Genomic DNA, 19,386 nt, shown 5'->3' with positions numbered 1-19,386 from the left:
GCATAACAGATCATCAGGATGTGGAGTACGGCTGAGCTCCCAAAGAGCCGAGTGTGTCAGTGGCGGAAGCCACTCTGAAGGCATGACATGATCCCACTCATCCCCACAGTTCCTAACTCTCTAAAGTCCAAAACACATTTCAAACAATTTTTTTTAACAAAATCAACTGTTTCTTATGAAAATGGGGGGGGGGGGGGGAATCTCACTACGGTACATCAACAAGTGACCTGAAATCATCCCAAACAGCCCTAACATTCAGGTTTCCTTGGGGTTTTCTTGGGGAGACTGGTTAAATTTCATCCTTATAAGCCAGAAATGAAGCTAATTTCATTTCTTAAGTAAAAATATCTGACAATAGGGAATGAGGCCCCAGGGCATGCTCAAGTTTCAATTCATCTAACTAGAAAACTGGAGGTTTTTTTTTTTAAAACAGTCAAATAAACAGATAGATGATCCGCTGGCGGTGGTTTCCTGTATTGTGTAGTGAGAACAAAACAGCCCATGACAAAAGAACTCAATTAATCACGAGCATTTTCTTCAGTATCAAGTACATGCAAGGTTTACACACAGACTTTGGCCTACACACAGAGGCTCAGCCTGTATGACTGGGGCTGTTTAACGCTAACAGTCCCAATTTCTTGTCACCATGAGATAAATAAAAAAGGTAACAAGGCTGAAGTTTCTATAGGCATGCCATGTTTGGTTACAAGCACATGCGCGCACACACACACACATACACACACACACAGACAAGTTCTGTTATATTATTTCTATCCCACAAGAATGCAGAACGAGATTAAAAAAAGAAATCTACACTCAAACACGAAAGAAAATTGAGACCCTGTGCAGTGTTAAAACATTGGTTAACAATAAAGTCAGAGGAGACGGAGCAAAAAGACAAACTTAACAGCAGCGACAAGAGAAAGGCCAGACCCCACGGCAGGGTTCAGCTGACAGGAACCCTGTGTGTTGGATCATCTGGTGGCGTTTTTATTATCCCCTGATGGCTACAGACATTTCTATTCTTCATTAAATATACACTGCAAAATTGTTGAAACAAGAGTATATTTGCACAAGAAAAAAACATTCTTAAGTATGCATACTGGAAAGTCACTTTTGAGAATACCATATAATCCTAGAAAAAAAAAAGTTAAATGAATGGTCTCCTCCCATCTCTAGGCAGCTCTCCTACGGCATAAGGCAGAGAAACGTCCAATCTAAAACGCAGTGTGGTCAGGTGGATGGAGACAGTTCTTTCAGAAAGGAAGTCTAGGGTTTGTTCACATGAAAGAAGGGCACAGAATACAACAGCTCTTAAGTCTAGGCAGTGACAACAGAAGGATTTTAAAGTCTAGACATGGGGGCACAGGCTACCATCCCGTGTAGAACTGCCATTGCTCATGGCTACTGAGCGGACAGACATTCTTGAGATCGCAGGTCACTGGTAAGATCTTTTATGGAAACATTTTTATTCTAATACTGCTATTCAAACATTTTTCTGCTGTTGCAAAGCTGCCTGTTTATTTTAATCACAAAAGTCCTCCCCGAACACGGCTATCTGAGAAGCATCTGAGGACGAAAGTGAAGAGAGCAAAGGCTTATTTCTCCAGCAAAAATGTGCACCGATTCCATAATCTCACTTTTGAAACAGAACTCACTCCCCCGCCCAAAGTACCTTTCTTGGATTTGGCTCCGATCTTCAGTTTGGATGGCCAGGCAATCTGCGTGTTTGTCTCTTCCATAATCTGAGTCAGCAATTGAGAGAAAAAAATATTGACTCAATTAGGAACTTGTATTTACAGATAAGATTTTTCACACATTAAAAAAAAAAATCTTATTTTCATGTGTCTTGCTTTGTGTTGATACAACAAAATGATTTCAGCTTAAAGCAATGCAAACTTTTTTTTAAAAAAAGGCTTGAGGGAGAAAAGGAGATGTGTTTTTCTAAACCCTTAATCTATTGAAAGTATCCAAGTCTGTGTGTTGTTTTCTCCCCAATTCCAGAGTTTTACCAGAAACAAGACCTAAAAGTACATGGACAAGTAATTAACTCAGCTTGTTGCCAGGACCATTGGAGACACTTGTACTGAATAAAAATCACCCAAGACCATTGTCAGTACACCAGACATGATTCTTGTAACACAAAACTATGAGTTAAGCAATATAAAATGAAGATTTCCCACCATCCCCCCAAAAAACAAAACGTCTCACTCTGGGCACATGTGTATTTCATTAAAACTAACGAAATGCTTCTGAACAAGGCACCCCTTCACGAAGCTGCATTTCTCAGCATCCTTCCCGTTCTTCCCACCCATACACACAGATAATCCCAGCAGGAGGCACAGAACCACAAGGAGACTCACACATAAAGAGTGGGAAAAGACAGAGAGCAGGCAGCGGAAGCAGGGCAGGCAAGGACTAGACAGGCCACTGGGGAAATGAAGATGACACCACAGTACAAATGAAGTAGACAGCAAATCCAAAAGCTATCAGAGTCCCCAAGACAAAGTGTCCCTCCTTCCTTCTCCTCCATTCCACAGGATCGCTCGCTCTGTAAGCCAAATAGAGAACGCACCCCACGCAAGAGCAAGCAACTTCTAGTAGCAGCCGTCAGCCGTTACTCAACATAGGCCGTTTCAATTTGGTTTTAATTTTCGTTTTTCAAGACAGGGTTTCTCTGTGTAGTCCTGGGACTCTCTCTGTAGACCAGGCTAGCCTCAGAGATCCGCCTGCTTTTGCCTCTCTGCTCTTGCTTCCCAAGTGTTGGGATTAAAGGCATGCACCACCACGCCAGGCCTTATTTTCTAATATAGGTTTAGAGTTAACTGCATAAATCAACGGTGAAGACAACCGCATGCATTAAGAAGACAATTAACAGAACAGTTTCCTCCTGGGGCCCGTATACTAGGCATGAGACTAGATGGTTAGCACACCGCATCCATCACCAAGTCTCCTTCATCTGAGCAGCCACCATCTCTCAGATGTCTCAGGCTGGAAGTCTAACCATCCGTTGTCAGGGATGTTAGGAGCTGGGCCAGCATTTGAAGAGCCAAAAATCTGGCATAGCAATTCAAAGCTCTGATTTTCTGGACAAGTTGGTGGATTCAGCACAAGGAATTCGTGGCAGCCCTCGGCTGGCGCAGAGAACAGTTGCCTGCTGCGGACTGGGCCAGCGGATGTTCAGCTGCTCCAGATACCCCACTGTGGCCCTGATGCTGAGGTCAAACGTCACTTGTATGTTGTCGCTGACTAGTTTGGAGTGCTCACTGGCTGCCTGGCCCCGTGTCTACACTGCTGTTTTTCTTGGAAAATATTTCTATTTAAGAGCAACAAAACAAAGAGCGAGCCCCCACTGCCTTTGCTTGGTCTACATACTGATCTGACCCAGAAGAAAAGTGAGCCTCTTGCCCTCACACTCCAAGACCTCGTCCTTTGCGGATGAACTAAGTTGTTGTCATCAGCATTCATTGGGTTACTTAACTCTATGCTGTCGTCATTTTGTTTTTTGTATTTTTTGGAAAGGGTTGTTTGTTGTTTTGTGACAGGGTCTCGCCTAGCCCTGACCTCAAATCTGTAGTCTTCCTGTCTCAGCCTCCCAAGTGCTGTGATTACAGAGTGTGGCAACCAAGCTCAACTCTACAGGAATATTAAAAACTAATTGAAAAAGGGAGGGTTTCTCGGTGGTTTAGAGCACTTGCTATTCCTGCACCCATGTGGGTTCCCAGCACCCACATGGCAGCTCAGAACCATCTGCAGCAGCCTCTGGGGGTGCTGCACACACATGGTGCACATAGAGATACATACTGGAAAAAGCAATTTTCTGTCTTTTTTTAAAAAAATTCTTTTTTTGAGATTTTAAGTTATCATTTCCCCATTCCCTTTCTTCCCTCCACACCCTCCCCTAGATCCCTCCTTGCTCTCTTTCAAATCCATGACCTTTTACCCATTGTCAACACATACCATAGACAGATAAATTCGTTCCCAAATATAATCACAACAATTCTTTTTAAAAATAAATGAATAAGAGCCAGGCGGTGGTGGTGCATGCCTTTAATCCCACCCACTTGGGAGGAAGAGACAGGTAGATCTCTGTGAGTTCGAGGCCAGCACAGTCCACAGAGCAAGTTCCAGGACAGACTCCAAAGTTACAGAGAAACCCTGTCTCAGAAAATAAATAAATAGATAGATAAATATATAACAAAACAGAACAAAAACAAAGAATAAATAAAAAATACTATCATCTTCAACTGCCTCTACTTAGCCCCCTAGTAAATATCTCCTCCCTACCTCACCATTTCAGGACCAGCCAAGGGTCTCTCTTCCTAACCGTTCAAGGCCAGGCTCCCTCTCACAGTTGGCCTTCAGATATCACCTGCTCAGCTTCCATTCTCCCCGTCTTTATATCACCCAATGAGAATCATCCTTACTCCTTGCTCTACTTGCATCCTTTCTCATCCTTATGTCAAGCAAACACCCTCTTACCTTCTGCATTTACTAGATCAGTTGGGAAAAATAGAAACTGTGCTCAGTGCTCTGCACACAGCAAGCACCAGCTATGTCTGGGCCACAGACTTTAATAACGCCCACATCTAGTTATCCACCGCGAGTCGGGTACCACCTCAGCCCATTTCTAGCAATGTCATGAGGAGCAAATTATGTCATTGCGCTCTCTCTCTCTCTCTCTCTCTCTCTCTCTCTCTCTCTCTCTCTCCAGCCCTGTAAAGTTATTTGTAATATCTACTGCTGGGTTACTCACAAGGACTTGAGGACACAGATGAAATGCTGACCCAGGACATGCTGACTGATGCTGAGAGCTAGCAGCAAACAAACTGGCTAGCTGAGAGAGGGTGCAGAAACAGTCCCTCACATAGGAAGTGTTGGGAGCTGTGAACCCTCGGATCCTGAATTTCTTGTAAACGTGTTATGCTTACAGCTGCTCTGAGCACGAGACCCTCAGGAGTTCCTAATGACGGGAGTGGTTTCTGGTGGGTTTGGCTGGAGTGTGGCTAGCAGTTAAGGATCCTTATATAAGCTGCCCCTGAACACAATAAAGGGGGCATTCCTGTTTCAAGGATGACCCGTGTCTCTGCCTGTGTGTCTTTGTGTGTTTAAATCTCCAGGCCCTTGCCCAGCTCACAAATGGTCCTGCAGTGCAAGCGCCTCAAAACAGGAGTATCGTACTGTCACATAGTACAGGTGGGCGCTACAGGAAGAGTGCATAAAGGAACGTCAAAATGACACACAGGGAAGAGCATCTTTCAGTACAGGCAAGAGGCTTTGTGTCTAAGCTTGTGGCACCAGGAAGGAGACAGATCTCTGGCCATCTGCATATAGAGATAAGAGCCCCAAATAGACTTAAAGACACAGACCAGGACCACTAGGCTCCTGTGACTGGCTGTCACTTGCTACAGATAAGTGACAACCAGTAAGAAGCTAAACAGGATGGAGCAACTTATTCCACTTCTGAAGACCAGAAGCTTCCCTGAAGAGCTTATCACTTAAGCGGATAACTCAAGCCAGTCTCTTCAGCGATGGCAGGGCATACGTACTCTAAAGGTATATCTCAGCAGAGCTGGACGCAGAAAAGCCAGAGACAAAAAGGGTGAAGAGGGTTCAGAAAGCCCAGTCCTGAAGCAGCATCTGCAGAAGTGGCACCCGATGGAGCTGACACTAGCATACGAAGCAGCTTAAAGGACATGCAAGCTATGCAAAACAGCATCCTAAGTGAACCAAATGGGGACTGGAAATGATGAAGCCAGGAAGATGATGGAGATGAACGACATTATGAAGCCCCCTGGGGAAGAAGACCATCTCAGTCTCAGGAGGAAGAGGAAAATATCTGAAGTGACTTCCAGAAAATGACTCTAGATTTTGCTTTGGTTTTGTTTTGTGACGTTTGCTGTGCCTGTTTCTATGCGCCACACATGCAAAGAGCTAAGAACAAACTACTGGCTCCAACTCACCTTCTAGAAACATCAAAGAAGCATTCTTTTTTTTTTTAAATTACAATAATAGGAGAAAAACTTTGTGCCTTTACAGTGGGCGGAGACACTGACTTCTCTTCAAGAGAGTCTCGTGTGTTTTCCAAAATCATTTAGTTATTACAAACTTGACCAGGAAGTCACTTCCCAGAAACCTGCTGTGAGCCTTAGTTCACATGTAAGTCAATACTCGTTCTGAAATGTTCAGTTTCCATCCAACGACTAATTGGATTAAGTGGCTAATTCTGACCATCTCTCTCCCAGAAGGAGGCTGGTGTCATCAGCTGTGTGAAAACTGACCTCAAAGTTGGGAAACAGCCTAAAATGTCTCCTGCTTCCTTATGGAAATAAAACTCTAACTACAATTGTGTCGGCTAAGCTACAGAATGCAGAGGTATGCCAAGTCACAGAACCTTGGAGGAGAAAAAGACTTGAAGGGGAAAAAAAAAAGAAAAACACAAAAACTGAAAAAACAAATAAATCTGAAAGTGCGTTCAAGGTAGACTGTGTATGTGTGTGTGTGCATGCACACATGTGCACGTGTGCGTGTGTGTCCATGCATGCATGGATATGCAGGCCAGAGGTCAGCATCAGACGTCATCTTCAATCAGTACCCACCTTTTATATTTTATTTACATATTTACATATAATGTGTGCACAGGGGGTGGAGGATGATACACCCATCACGGTGAGTGTCCAGAGGTCGGATGCCAACTTTCAGGAGTTGATTCTCTCCTTCCATCAAGTGCATCCTGGGACTAGTTAAACTCAGGTCATTAGACTTGGTGACAAGCACCTCTGCTTGCTAAGTCATCTTGCTGTCTCTCTACCTTATGTTTGAGACAGAGCCTCTCACTGAGGCTAGGACTCACCAATTTATGAGAAATTTTTTGGCCCATAAAGTCTAAGGAGTCTATTCTACACCCCCCCCCCCCAGCACTAAGGTTACAGATGGATGCAACTATGCCCGGTTTTCTGCGTTGAGTGCTGGGGATCTGAAACTCAGGTCCTCACACTTGTTTGGCAGGCATTTTACCAACCAAGCCATCTCCTAGCCCCTACAGCTAGGTTCTTAAAACATTAGTATTGCTTATTTCCATCTTCCTAATACTCAAAGAATAAACATCATGTTGTGAATATATTTCTCATGCCTTAAACTATTTGGGGGGGACAAAGTTTCACTACGTAGCCCAGACTGGCTTCAAATTATTGATTCTTCTGCCTCAGCCATTCAAGTTCCGAGTTCCTGAGATTACTGGTAGGCAACATCACGGCCAGCATATCGTGAAAGTCTTCAAAGACTTATTCTAACTTAGTTCAGCTCCCTTACAACATGGAGAAATCTATGTTCTGACAACAGAAAAGATTTGGAAACGTTCATCTAAAGCAGTCATGCTCAACCGGTTTCTGCTGGGCCACATGCGTGACAGGACAGCTGTAGATGAGGCCAGATACATCCAAAGGTGGTGGGTGTCCTCTGCTGTGTCTAAAGACTGACACGGAATTACAACATAACCATCTGAATAAAAACTATTAAGATTCTGCTAAGTGTTCATCACTTATAGAATATGAATAACTGAGTCACAACTCACTTACACTACTATCATATTTGGTTGAGAGCAAACATTTATAACAAAAAATATTATTCCTAAGAATATCAATTTTCACTACATGAATAAATATGGAGAAGGCATATTGTGAACATACAAAACTACTCACCTTAACTTCCTAATTCATATGTACATTTAAAAAAATTTCTATTGAAAATTTCATACATACATATAACCCTCCAATTCCTCCTCTATGCCCTCATCACTTCTTCCCTTCCAGGTTCGTGTGTTCTCATTATTTCATCTTAGTGTTGCTTGTACGTGCATGGAGGACCATCTATAGTAGCCTGAGAGGCCTTTAAGAGGCTGCCTGCTTGAAGAAAATGAGCCACCCTTCCCTGCCTGCAGCTCCCAAGAGCTCCTCACCGCTAGGAAAGGGAATTCACAAGCTCCTCCTGCACTGAAACTGTGATCTTGCCTGGCTTGATAGTGTACAGATAGCACACACATAGTCATAGCTGCTATGAATTCATGTCGACAATGGCCCTGCTGTGCCCAGCAAGTACTGTTTCAATGCAGATATTCACTATTTCTGCCTCTTACAGTCTTTCTGCCCCCTCTTCCGCAACGATTGCTGTGTCCTGGGAAAGGGGTAGTAATACAGATATCCCATTTAGAGCTGTGCACACCACTGTTTCTCATTCTCTGGGACTTAACCAATTCAAGTCTCTATACTATTACCCATATACATACATACATACATACATACATACATAAATAGTAAAAGTAAAAAGGTTCTCTGATGATGGCTGAGAGATGCATTTAACAACTTAGAGAGTAGTTTATTACTATGTCCACTTAGCAAGATAAGAATGCCAAGTTCCTCCCTGGGTCCTTTGACCCAGCCAGCCATGGGTTTGAGTCCAGTTAACAGGCACGGGGTGCAGATAAAAACGCACACTCTTGTTTAAATCTTTATTTAAAAAAAAGAGTAATGTTACATCCCCTAAGACTAGAGTCTCATTATTCTGTTATAAGGATCCTTGGGCTGGAGAGATGGCTCAGAGGTTAAGAGCACCAGAAGCTCTTCCAGAGTCCTGAGTTCTATTTCTAGCGACCACATGGTGGCTCACAACCAACTATAATGAGATCTGGTGCGCTCTTCTGGCATACAGGAATATGTGCAGGCAGAACACTGCATAATAAATAAATAAATCCTTTTAAAAAAAGAATCCTTAATTATTAGGAAATGACATGTCTCTGTTTTGGCTGGAGTTATGGGTGAGGAGAGATTTAGGTGGGATGAGGTAGTAACGTTTATCCTGAAAATTTTTTAACTGTTTGGAAATTTCCATCAATTATTTTTTAAAATTTCAAAGATTTACAACGAACTGTTTATGTAATTTTACCAACCTAAAATAAACCTGCTAAAGTTAGAACAAAACAAGCAAGTATAATCTTATCAAGTTCTACAAGTGTCTGACATAAAAAAGAATCCCAGTTAAAGTCTGCAGTGTTCATCACAGATTTCATCCATCTCCAGCATATTTCCAATTTGTATGCCATGGGGCAAGAAGAGAGTCATCACTAAAATACACATCCTTCAGGTTTGCAGCAACTACAGAATATTCTGTTACAGGTAGAGGGATCCCACGCCAATTCAAAAATAGTCTGTCTACCAGCATGTTTATTTCACCAGTCTCCAATCCAGGTGCAAAGTTAAAAGTCCACAGAGGAGAGTAATCAGCCTCTCTGAGATCAACTCAAGGCAAGTTAGGTTTACACTGACTTCACAGGAAAAGGACACCGGACTCCCCAACTGGAAACTTTGACTCTAATCCACTGAACACTCGCCCAGTGGCTACCAGCTGGGCACCACCTACACAGCCTGCTTCGTGGAAAGACCAACATGTCTGGGTTTGATGGCCCTTGGATCACTAGAAAAGCAGGCAACCCTCATGAAGGAGGCCGTTTCCTTGGCTGCTGCACCTAAGAAGTGATTGAAAGCTCGTTTCGTGTGTGTCACTGGATTAAGGAAGCCAAGCAAGAGAAGTTGAGGATGCAGTAAACTCTCACAGGAAGGGTGTCAGAAAGCTAGAGATGTTTATTTTGCTGGGATGTTAGAGGGTCCCATTGGTTTCACTTTAAACCAAGAAATCCATGTGGTTCCTCATGACCATTGCTGTCTCTCCCGTTCATGGTTTCCATATACCCTTCTTGATTCTGCTTCATATAATAACCAGATAGATAGATAGATAGATAGATAGATAGATAGATAGATAGATATGATACCTGAAACCTATCTGCAGCTGAGGAACTCAGAATTCATGGTGTAAAGCGGCAGAGCATGAGGCCAGGTCCAGCCACAGTCGAGACCATGTGGTTCTTCCTGCCTGGCTTGCAATCTGGAGAAGGGAACAGGCGCCACACACCAGGAGGTCATTTAGAAAGCCCAAACGTTGAGGCATCCCCTCACCAACACTGAAGTAACTGAGGGTCAAGGGGCTATTCCTCAACACTTACTTTGCTAGTGAAGCAACCCAGGGATGGCCCCCAGAATAATCCTCACCCCACAAAACATCCCAACCCCTAGTTCTAAACACACAACACACACGTGCAAAGAGTGGGCAGAACTGGGTCATCATGGTGAGCAGCTGACCAAACTGGCATCAGGTGGCTATGGTCGTCACACTTTGAACAGAGGGCAGGGCAAATCTACACAGAATGCCAACACATAGCCCAGAGATGTGAGTCTGTTCCACCCTGACTAAAAGTCAGAGTGTGAGCCTATTCTTGTTCTCTCAAAGTTGTTGACAACGAGTGTGGCTACGAACAAGAGATCCTGACCTAGGGTGTGGTTAAATAGTATTCTGAGTACAGAGTTGGTTTGCTGTGGAACAAGGCTCTTGTACACTGTAAAGATTTGTCTCTCATATTAGTTTATTAAAATACATATTGGCCTGTCGTCAGGCAAGAAGTACAGGCGGGGCAACCAGATTAAGAGAATTCTGGGAAGAGGAAAGTCACAGAGTCAGTCACCAGCCAGATGCAGAGGAAGCAAGACGAGAGTGCTGCACAGAGGAAAAGTACCAAGTCACATGGCTAAACATAGTTAATTATGGGTTAATTTAAGCTGTAAGAGCTAGTTAATGATAAGCCTGAGTTAACAGGCCAAATAGCTTACAATTAATATAAGCCTCGGAGTGTTTCTTTATGACTGAATGGCTGTGGGACTGAATAGGACAGAAACTTCCATGTATTTTGATTGAATTTACACATCCATATGGCCCAGCCTAGCTGCGACAATCCCCAGTCTCCCAGCTTTAAAGCATGGTGTTGTTTTATAGGTATGGGTATTCAAAAGGGGAAACTGGCTGGTCCCATGTTAGCATAGCCCAGATGATGAGCGCTGAACCAATCAGATGCCAACAAGCAAGCGAAAGCCCTGAGTATGTTGATAGACTCCCTGTGGACAGCCAGAAGAACTTACTTACCAACAAGAATGCAGACTCAGAGGAAGCAGAGCCAACAAACAACAACAAAAAAAAAAAAAAAAAAAACCTTCCACATTAAAGAAACTCTGGCTGGGGCTGGGACTGAGGAAATGTCTCAACGCCTAAGAGCACTGGCAGCTTTTGCAGAGGACAGGGGTCCGGTTCCCAGCACCCACATGGTGGCTCAGTTACCTGTGACTTTAGTTCCTGAGGTTCAAGACCCTCTTCTGGATTCCTCGAGCACTGTACCCACATGCTGCCCAGACATAGCTACAGGCAAAACAACCACACACATGAAATAAATAAAACTTCCATAAGAGGAAATTTTATATATATATATATATATATATATATATATATATATATATAACGGGATTCCGTTTGCTGTCTTTAATGCTATGGAGACTCTGAAACATAAGCGGTATGTAACTGTAGCATTTGCCACCTGCCATTTGATACACTTTGCATATTTCCCTAGGAATGCCTTCATTTCTACTATCATGCACAGAAGTTTTTAATTAAATAAAATCCCCCAGATCCTCCTCTACAAAGAGCAGCAGTGAAGAATTGTGAGAGGCTCCAACAAGTTTTACTAAAACTTGATCTTCAGAGAATAAAGCCAAATCATTCTACTAATTAAGGCTTATACGCCGAATTTCCAAAACTGACTGCAAACTGAAATCCTCACCTCCGCGTCAGTCACACAGCTCGTAGAGGGGCTTCCGTGTGGCAAGCGCTTCCATGTAGGCTAATTTTTAGGTCTTTCATCTAGCAGCACTGACAATTACCTAGCCATCCATATGCATCATTAGGAAAACTACCGTCATATTTTCAGAGATGGCATTTCATTGTTAGCATAGGAGCGAGCTCATGACCGCTCTAAAGTGGTCCTTATTAGACAAGCCATCAACTACTCCGTCCACAACATGTGGCTTTTTACAGACTTTGCTTATTTTAAAATTTATAAAGTTCCAAAATGCAGCTTGCTGACCCCTCACAGCAACACTAGGTATCATCTTGTCTTAGCGCCCTCCTGTTGGTGGGGTGTTAGGTGAACTCATGGTAGGTTCCATCTGGAATTTCTGGACTCTCCTTCCATCTGACCTGTAAGCATACTGCACAAGGCACACCCACCCTTAGAGGGGAAAAAAAAGCCACCTTCCTAACTTCCTAGGTACTGTAACGAGCCCAACACAAGCGATGTGTATGGAGAAAGGTGGTGTCTGGGCTCAGGAGACAGTAGCATCAATAAAGCTAAATTCTCCCTAACTGGAGACTTCCTATTCGGCTGCATCTGCTCCGACATCTTCCGTGAAATGCACTTTTCATAAGATAGGAACGATGTAGGGGAACTCACTGAGACCACTGAATTTCAAGACTGTTTTCATCCATGGAAAACCTAAAAGGTCACATTCAAAACACTGAATTTGTCTGGGGGCGAAAAACACTGAGCGGAAAAGTGTAAGTTTCACGCTAACTTCCTAAGCTTATTCGGCAAAGGTCATAGGAGAGGACTTACTACAGGGAGAAGGCAAATTTGCAAACTCCCTATTATGTAAGTCTGTGCACTTGACCCCACACACCAGCGGCATGGTAGCTTCTGCAGTGAGGACAGGCCTCCTCTTCCAAACTAAAACAACTGAGGGAATCTTCCAGAACTTTTTTTTATATCTAGTCTGCACACTTGTATATTTCCTTAAGAAGTGGAAGACCATAAAATGCTTGCCTCTGTATAAACTGTGTGCTGGCAATGTTGAATATATTATGCTCTAAAAGGTCATTTCCACTAAGCCAGGATGCACTACTGAGCACCTGGTATGTACACACACACACACACACACACACACACACACACACAGCACCCCACAGGCTACAAGGTACATACACTGACCTCCACTCCAATGCTAAGACCTTTTAAGGCAGGCTGAGCCCCCCATCTAACCCTTGGGAAATGAAGGGGCATAGAGCTATGGGCCAGGAATGGTCCTCAGTCCTCTGACGCTGAATTAAAAGGGTTCAGCTAACACGGAAAGGCGAACTTCATCTTCCAGGTGTACCAGACACGTATCTCCATGTCAGTTTGCTGGAGTGCCTTGAAAAGGTGGAGAAGGGAAGGAGAGAGGGGGGGTTGAAGGAGGAAGGGGAGGGGAGGGGAGGGAGGGGACAGAGAAAGAGAGAGGGGAGAGAGAACAAACTACAGAGTTGTTTTTATATGAGATAATGCATCTCACTTTGAAAAATCCTAAGCAGAGAAGTTAAAACTACTTTATAAGAGGGGACAGAAAGACTACAAGGGCCAGGGGATCAGGGAGTTTGCTGTGAGGTTGTGTCTCCAAGTAACGCCAGGAGCTACAGCCATGAGGTCTCACCAACATGGCTGCCCAAATGTGAGAGATGTGTGAGGGAAAGACCAAGAGGCCTCAACCCTACACCAAGAACTACAGGCAGCTGAGGAAGAGCAGACCAACTGCTTATCCAATACCAAATGGTCAGCCCTGAAAACATACATATATGAGCAGTAGTATACAAACTGAGAAGCTTAGTTATATTTAGGAGTGTGTGTACGTGTGTGTGTGTGTGTGTGTGTGTGTGTGTATACAATTACTGAAAAAAAGAGGCCATTAACTTGAAAGAGACAAAGGAGGCATTTATGGAAGGGTTTGGAAGGAGGAAGGTGAAGGGGGAAATGATGTAATTGTAATTTCAAAAATAAAAGAAATAACAGAAGAGATAAAAATGGAAGGAGTAAGGAAAATCTGCTATGAAGAACTAACCCTAGACAGATGGATTCCATCAAATTAAAACAGGCAGAGTTGGCCTGTCTGGCTGGAAGGGCCTGTTCTTCCTCTCCTGCCGGGGACAGCTACACTTCTTTATCTGACATATCTCAGTTCTGCTTCCCTTAGCCCACCCTTGTCCTGCCCTGAGAAACAGTCACCATGTACCTGGAAAGAAAGTGGGGAGGGAGGGAGGGAGGGAGGGAGGGAGGGAGGGAGGGAGGGAAGGAGGGATAAGGACGGAGGGACGGACTTCCTACACTCTAGCGGTCTGCTGTAACTTGCTCTCTAACTGACTACCCCAGAATCAAGCCGCTCCCTTTCTGGGATGCGGCACACGCATCTACCTTTACTTCTGTCGGTAAAGACTGTTCTTAGGTTGCTTGGCTTTAGCGGTCGCATCACCATCTACCCAGAGTGCAGCCTTCACCCAAGACTCCTTAAATCTACTGTGTCATTTGTGAATTCTGCCACCAGTAGTGCATGGCTGCAGATCTGTAGCTAGAACTCAGAGTTGGGAGAGGCTTTGTCTCCCTGGAACTCCACCACTGATGCCCAAGCCAGAGCACTCATGGCCATGGCATCACATAGAAGTCTATCTTTCTTCCTTTGGCTCCTCATGCATTTCTGGGCTGAACCGTATTTTCCAAACATGATCTCTTCAAACCCAGGCTGTAAGTACCTGGTCGTCACAGATATTTTTTTGGCAAATGCTGCTGTTATTGCTTCTGCTCTGCCCAATGGTGTTTTTATTTTTTAATCTTACTAAGTATATTAAGGTACAGCCATATCTGGCTCTCCAATTGACCCTACTGCCAGAAACACAGGGTTCACATGGGACCCTTTTAGACCACCCCTGCCTGTACCTACATCCACCTACCTCTACGCTGCAGGGAACATCGGTCAAAAATCATGAGCTGCTTCTTCTCTAGCCAAAATTTTAAAGTGACACCAGTTGCTGAATATGACTTTGTAAATTTTTACATTTCTGGTGGGGCTCACAGTCACACAAGTTGTTATCCAAACACATTTTGAGCAAATAAGATACTATTAGAGTTGCTCTTGTTTTAAATTATGTTAAAAATATTTATGAAAGGCAACCACTAACCAAGCTGCTTTCTTAAATCTCAGGAGCTTAAAAGATTCCAACCCCTGCCCCCAACCCCAACTCTTTTCCCACCATGAAAGAATCCTGCACCTGATGACAAAGAGTCTAAGAAACACAAGAGGGGAGGGCAGCTGGAGTGCTGGAGGCAGGGGTGACAAGAAACGCTGAAAGAAAAAGAAAGGAAGGAAAGAAGGAGGGAGGGAGGGAGAGAGAGAGGAAAGGACGAAACAAACAAAAAAACCTCAAAGGTTCTCACATTGAGCTTAAGGTGGTGGTAGCAGGGTACCACTGGACAAATACGAAGTTCGTGCTATAATCACAGTAACCATTGCAACAAATGTCAAAGCCTGCTCCATCATTCACACTACTGACAAGCTCCCCACTTTAAGAACCTGGGGGAAAAGAGAAGTAGCTATTTGGGAGCACAGGTGGACTGTCCCTCGGGAGAATGGCTCGCTTGGTATGTATTTCCTAGTTGAGCATCTGTCTTACCTTTTTGCTGCTGTGACAACACACCTTAACAGAAGCAACTAAAGGAAGAAAGGGTTTGCTTCTGACTCAGATTGCCAACTAAGATTAGTCATGACAGCATCCCTAATCAGAAAACACAAAATCTGCAATGCAGCAGAATCTACAACATTCTGTCGTTTAAAAATAAATAAATAAATTATTGGCGGGGTTTATGATTTTAGATTATCAGATTAGGGATTTTTCAACTAGAATTGACTTGATGCACCTAAATTTCTGTGCCCCCCCCCTAAACTCATCTATTTGAATTCTTAGTCACCAGGGAGGGGCAATACTTGAGAAGGATTAAGAGATGTGGTCTTGTTGGGAGAAGAGTGTCACTGGAGGTAGGCTTTGAGGTTTCAAACCAGGCTCAGTGGGTCTCTCTTCCTGCTCCAAGCAGATCAAAATATAGAACTCTTAGCTCTTTCTCCAGCACCATGTCTGCCTGCACACCAACCACCATGCTTCCCACCATGACGATAATGGACTAGACCTCTGAAACTGTAAACCACACCAATTAATTGTTTTCTTTCTTTTATAAGAGTTGCTGTGGTCATTATGCCTCTTCATAATAATAGAACACTAATTAAGGCAATCTCCATTGTTCTTTGACATACAATATGTGACATTTACTTAATAAAAATAAATCCAATACATAAACTATAGGAACCATCATCAACAGACAACACAGTCAATAGAAACAGATCTCAAAATGCCAAGAGAGGATCTTTATTAAAAAAAAAAACCCACATGTTACCAAAATATCACCAATATGTGTATGGGAAAGAGAGATTTTTACCAGAGAGATGAACACTACGTAAGAGAGTCCAATGAAAAATTTATGAAATGTATAACAAAACTACAGCTTAGGGAGAGTATTTCCAAAACCCACAGCTGATGAAGAATTCTTATGAATTAATAAACGAACCAAGGGAGAAATACTGAACCAACATTTCACAAAAGAAACTAAGAATGGCCACTGAATATACAGGGGAGGGGGGCATTCAATGACTTTGGTACTAGAAGAATGAAAATGAGGCCCAAAAATCAGAAAGTACAGCATGCCCACTAGAATGGCTAACGCTGAAGAGACTGGCACTACCAAGGGCTGGCAAGGGTATAAAACAACCACAACTCTCATCTACCGCTGGTCCAGATCCAAATTTAGCCATCCACTTCAGGGAGCAATGTGACATTTTCTGGCCAAATAAAATATGCTTACGCTACAGTCCAGGAACCACAAGCTCCCATCTGAAAGAAATAACAATCCACGGCCACACAAAAGTCTGTCTGTGGGTTGTAGGTCCTAACAATCATAAGCTGAAAGCGACTCAACTGCCCATCATCTGGAAGAAGTATTTTTGAAGAATTGTACTTTTAGTGCTGGCAAGATGGCTCAGCAGGTAAAGGTGCTTGCCAGCAATTCTGAGAATTCTGATGATAATTAAATCCCTAGAACTCACACAGCAGAAAAGCAGAGGCAACTCTGGAAAGCTGTGTGTCCCATAGCACAAGTGCCCACATATACCCATGCACACAAACAAAATGAATAATAAATGTAAATGTGTAAATATAAGAAGTGTACATTTATGCAATATATTATTACTCAGGAACACAAACAATAAGCAGATGATAGAGCTAAGAAGCTAAATCAGCAGTTCTCAACCTGTGGGTCATGACCCATTTGGGGGTCAAATGACCCTTTCACAGAGGTCGCCTAAGACCATAGGAAAACACAGATATTTACATATGATTCATAACAGTAGCAAAATTATAGCTATGAAGTAGCAATGAAAGTAATTTTATGGTGGGGGGGGGTCACCACAACATGAGGAACTGTATAAAGAGTTGCAGCATTAGGAAGGTTGAGAAGCACTGATCTAGATGAGTCTCTGAAGATCTGGTAAAATGTTGACTATGGACCAGGTACTCTGTGTGTCTTAGTCAGTGTTGCTGTTGCTGGGATGAAATACCATGACCAAAAACAACCTGGAGAGGAAACTCACAGTTCCACAGAACAGATTATCAACAAAAGCAGTGAAGGCAGGAACTCAAACAGGGCAGGAAACTGCAGGCAGGAGCTGATGTAGAGACCATGGAAGAGTGCTGCTTCCTGGCTTGCTCCTCATGGCTTGCCCAGCCTGCTTTCTTATCTAACTCAGGCCCACCGACCCAGGGGCAGCACCACTAAAAACACTAATTTTATAAAATGTCCTAGGCTGGATCTTAAGGAGGCATTGTCTCAGTTGAGGTTCCCTTTTTTTGGATAACTCTAGCTTGGATCAAGTTGACACAAAACTAGCCAGCACACTATGTTTTTCTACTTCAACAAGTGTCTGAAAAGCTGTGCATGGCTGTGCATGGCTGTGCACGGCTGAGCACGGCTGTGCATGGCTGTGCATGGCTGTGCATGGCTGAGCATGGCTGTTCATGGCTGTGCATGGCTGAGCATGGCTGTGCATGGCTGTGCACGCCTGTAGCCCAGCATTTGGTGGGAGTGGTAAGGGAGACCCATAGATCTTGGGAGTTCACTGGCATGCCAGTCCAGTCAACGCAGACAGTGCGCAGTTCGGTGAGATACCCTGCCTCAAAGACTCTGCCTACAGAGTGATAAAGGATGATGCTCGAATCCAGGTCAGGCCTCTGCACTGATGAAATAAACATTAAATAATGGCCTTCTTGGAAAGGTGGGACCTAATAAAGAAACAGCAGAGATCAGTTTATACCAGGTGCTCGTGGCTAGCAGGAGAGAAACTACTCTTTGGAATAAAAGTTTTTAGTTTAGTTTTTCTTCCCTTAATTGACTGAGCAGATCCTGATGATCTGGGCTGATGAAGTGGAAGGCACTATTTGAACACTATCCATCACAACTGCATTGCACAAGTTCCCATCTCCAAAAGAGCAAGGATGGGTAACCATCTCATTTAATGTGAGTTTTCTACACGTAACTAAGTATTCATAAAGTTCAATTATTTTTCCATCTTCTCATCAGACTGCTTTAAAATAATCTATATTTTTCCTCATGGACAGTGTATATGTGTATAAGGTGAACCATATGAAAGTATAATATGTTCAATAAAATGAGCCTGTCCTACATTTCCAAAGACAAGGCCTAAGAGACAGGAAAGCAGTGATGCAACCTGTGCCGTTGTTATATCTCTTCACTGTAATGCTGCCAAAGACCAAGAGAAGGCTCACTTGTTACTCTCCCAGAGGACCAGAGTTCAATTCCCAGCAACCATGTCAGGCAACTGACAACCACCTGTGTCTCCAGGTCCAAGGAATCCAATGCCCTCTTCTGGCCTTTGTGGCTGGTACCTACACAAAATGTGGCATACACTCACACACATAAACAAAAATACACCTTTAAGAAATACAATAAAAAGAATCAACAACTGGTCATTCTAGCCACAGAGCTTGACATTTCTGGTGGACATTCTTCACTTTACAAGAGGTGACTTTCCACATCAAACTGAGAGGCATGCTTCGCTGTTTACACAGAGTGTGTGTGACAGAAAGGGGCTTCAGATTGCTAAGGTAAGACTGGAAAGACTCTGATACACTCCCTGTCTGTCACTGGAAGGCAAACGAATCTCCTTTAAACATGCATCTCATTCAAGTGTTTAAGAACGGAATTATCAGAGGCCACGGATCAGCAGAAGCATGCTTGTAGCTATGAGGCTCTGGGTTCAATCCCTGGTTTTGCATAGATTAACAATTATCTTTTTTCCACAGACAAAAGATTATCTTTGTCTAAGAAGCTTTGAAAGATTTTAATTCCTACAGATAATATTAAGTAAAAACTTCATTTGCTGTGGCCCCTATGATCCTGATCTTTTTACTTTACTTATTTACTGACTTTACGTATTCTCACAGAAGATTCCCAGGGCCCATGCTGATGGTATTTTGTTTTTGAGGTTGGATTAAGTCTATGGTCACTGAAGTCTACTTCAGGTATGCTGAATA

The 19,386-nt window shown here is 43.3% G+C and overlaps 1 protein-coding gene across 3 annotated transcripts in view; it reads right to left on the bottom strand.

Moving 5' to 3' along the window:
• The window catches only part of Bicc1 (BicC family RNA binding protein 1), a 218,674-nt gene that overhangs the window by 93,808 nt on the left and 105,480 nt on the right, over window positions 1-19,386 (bottom strand). For all 3 annotated transcript variants that reach the window (XM_041656541.1, XM_041656542.1, XM_041656543.1), the window contains exon 3: window positions 1,676-1,745. In XM_041656541.1, the coding sequence (XP_041512475.1) occupies window positions 1,676-1,745 (70 nt within the window). The remainder of the gene's footprint in view (window positions 1-1,675; window positions 1,746-19,386) is intronic.

This window comes from Microtus oregoni, unplaced genomic scaffold (genome assembly GCF_018167655.1).
Source record: "Microtus oregoni isolate MIOR12 unplaced genomic scaffold, Mior012 000007F_ref0000211, whole genome shotgun sequence".
NCBI lineage: Eukaryota > Metazoa > Chordata > Mammalia > Rodentia > Cricetidae > Microtus > Microtus oregoni.
Note: the sequence above shows the minus strand (reverse complement) of the source record. Positions and strands in the feature narration are given on the sequence as shown.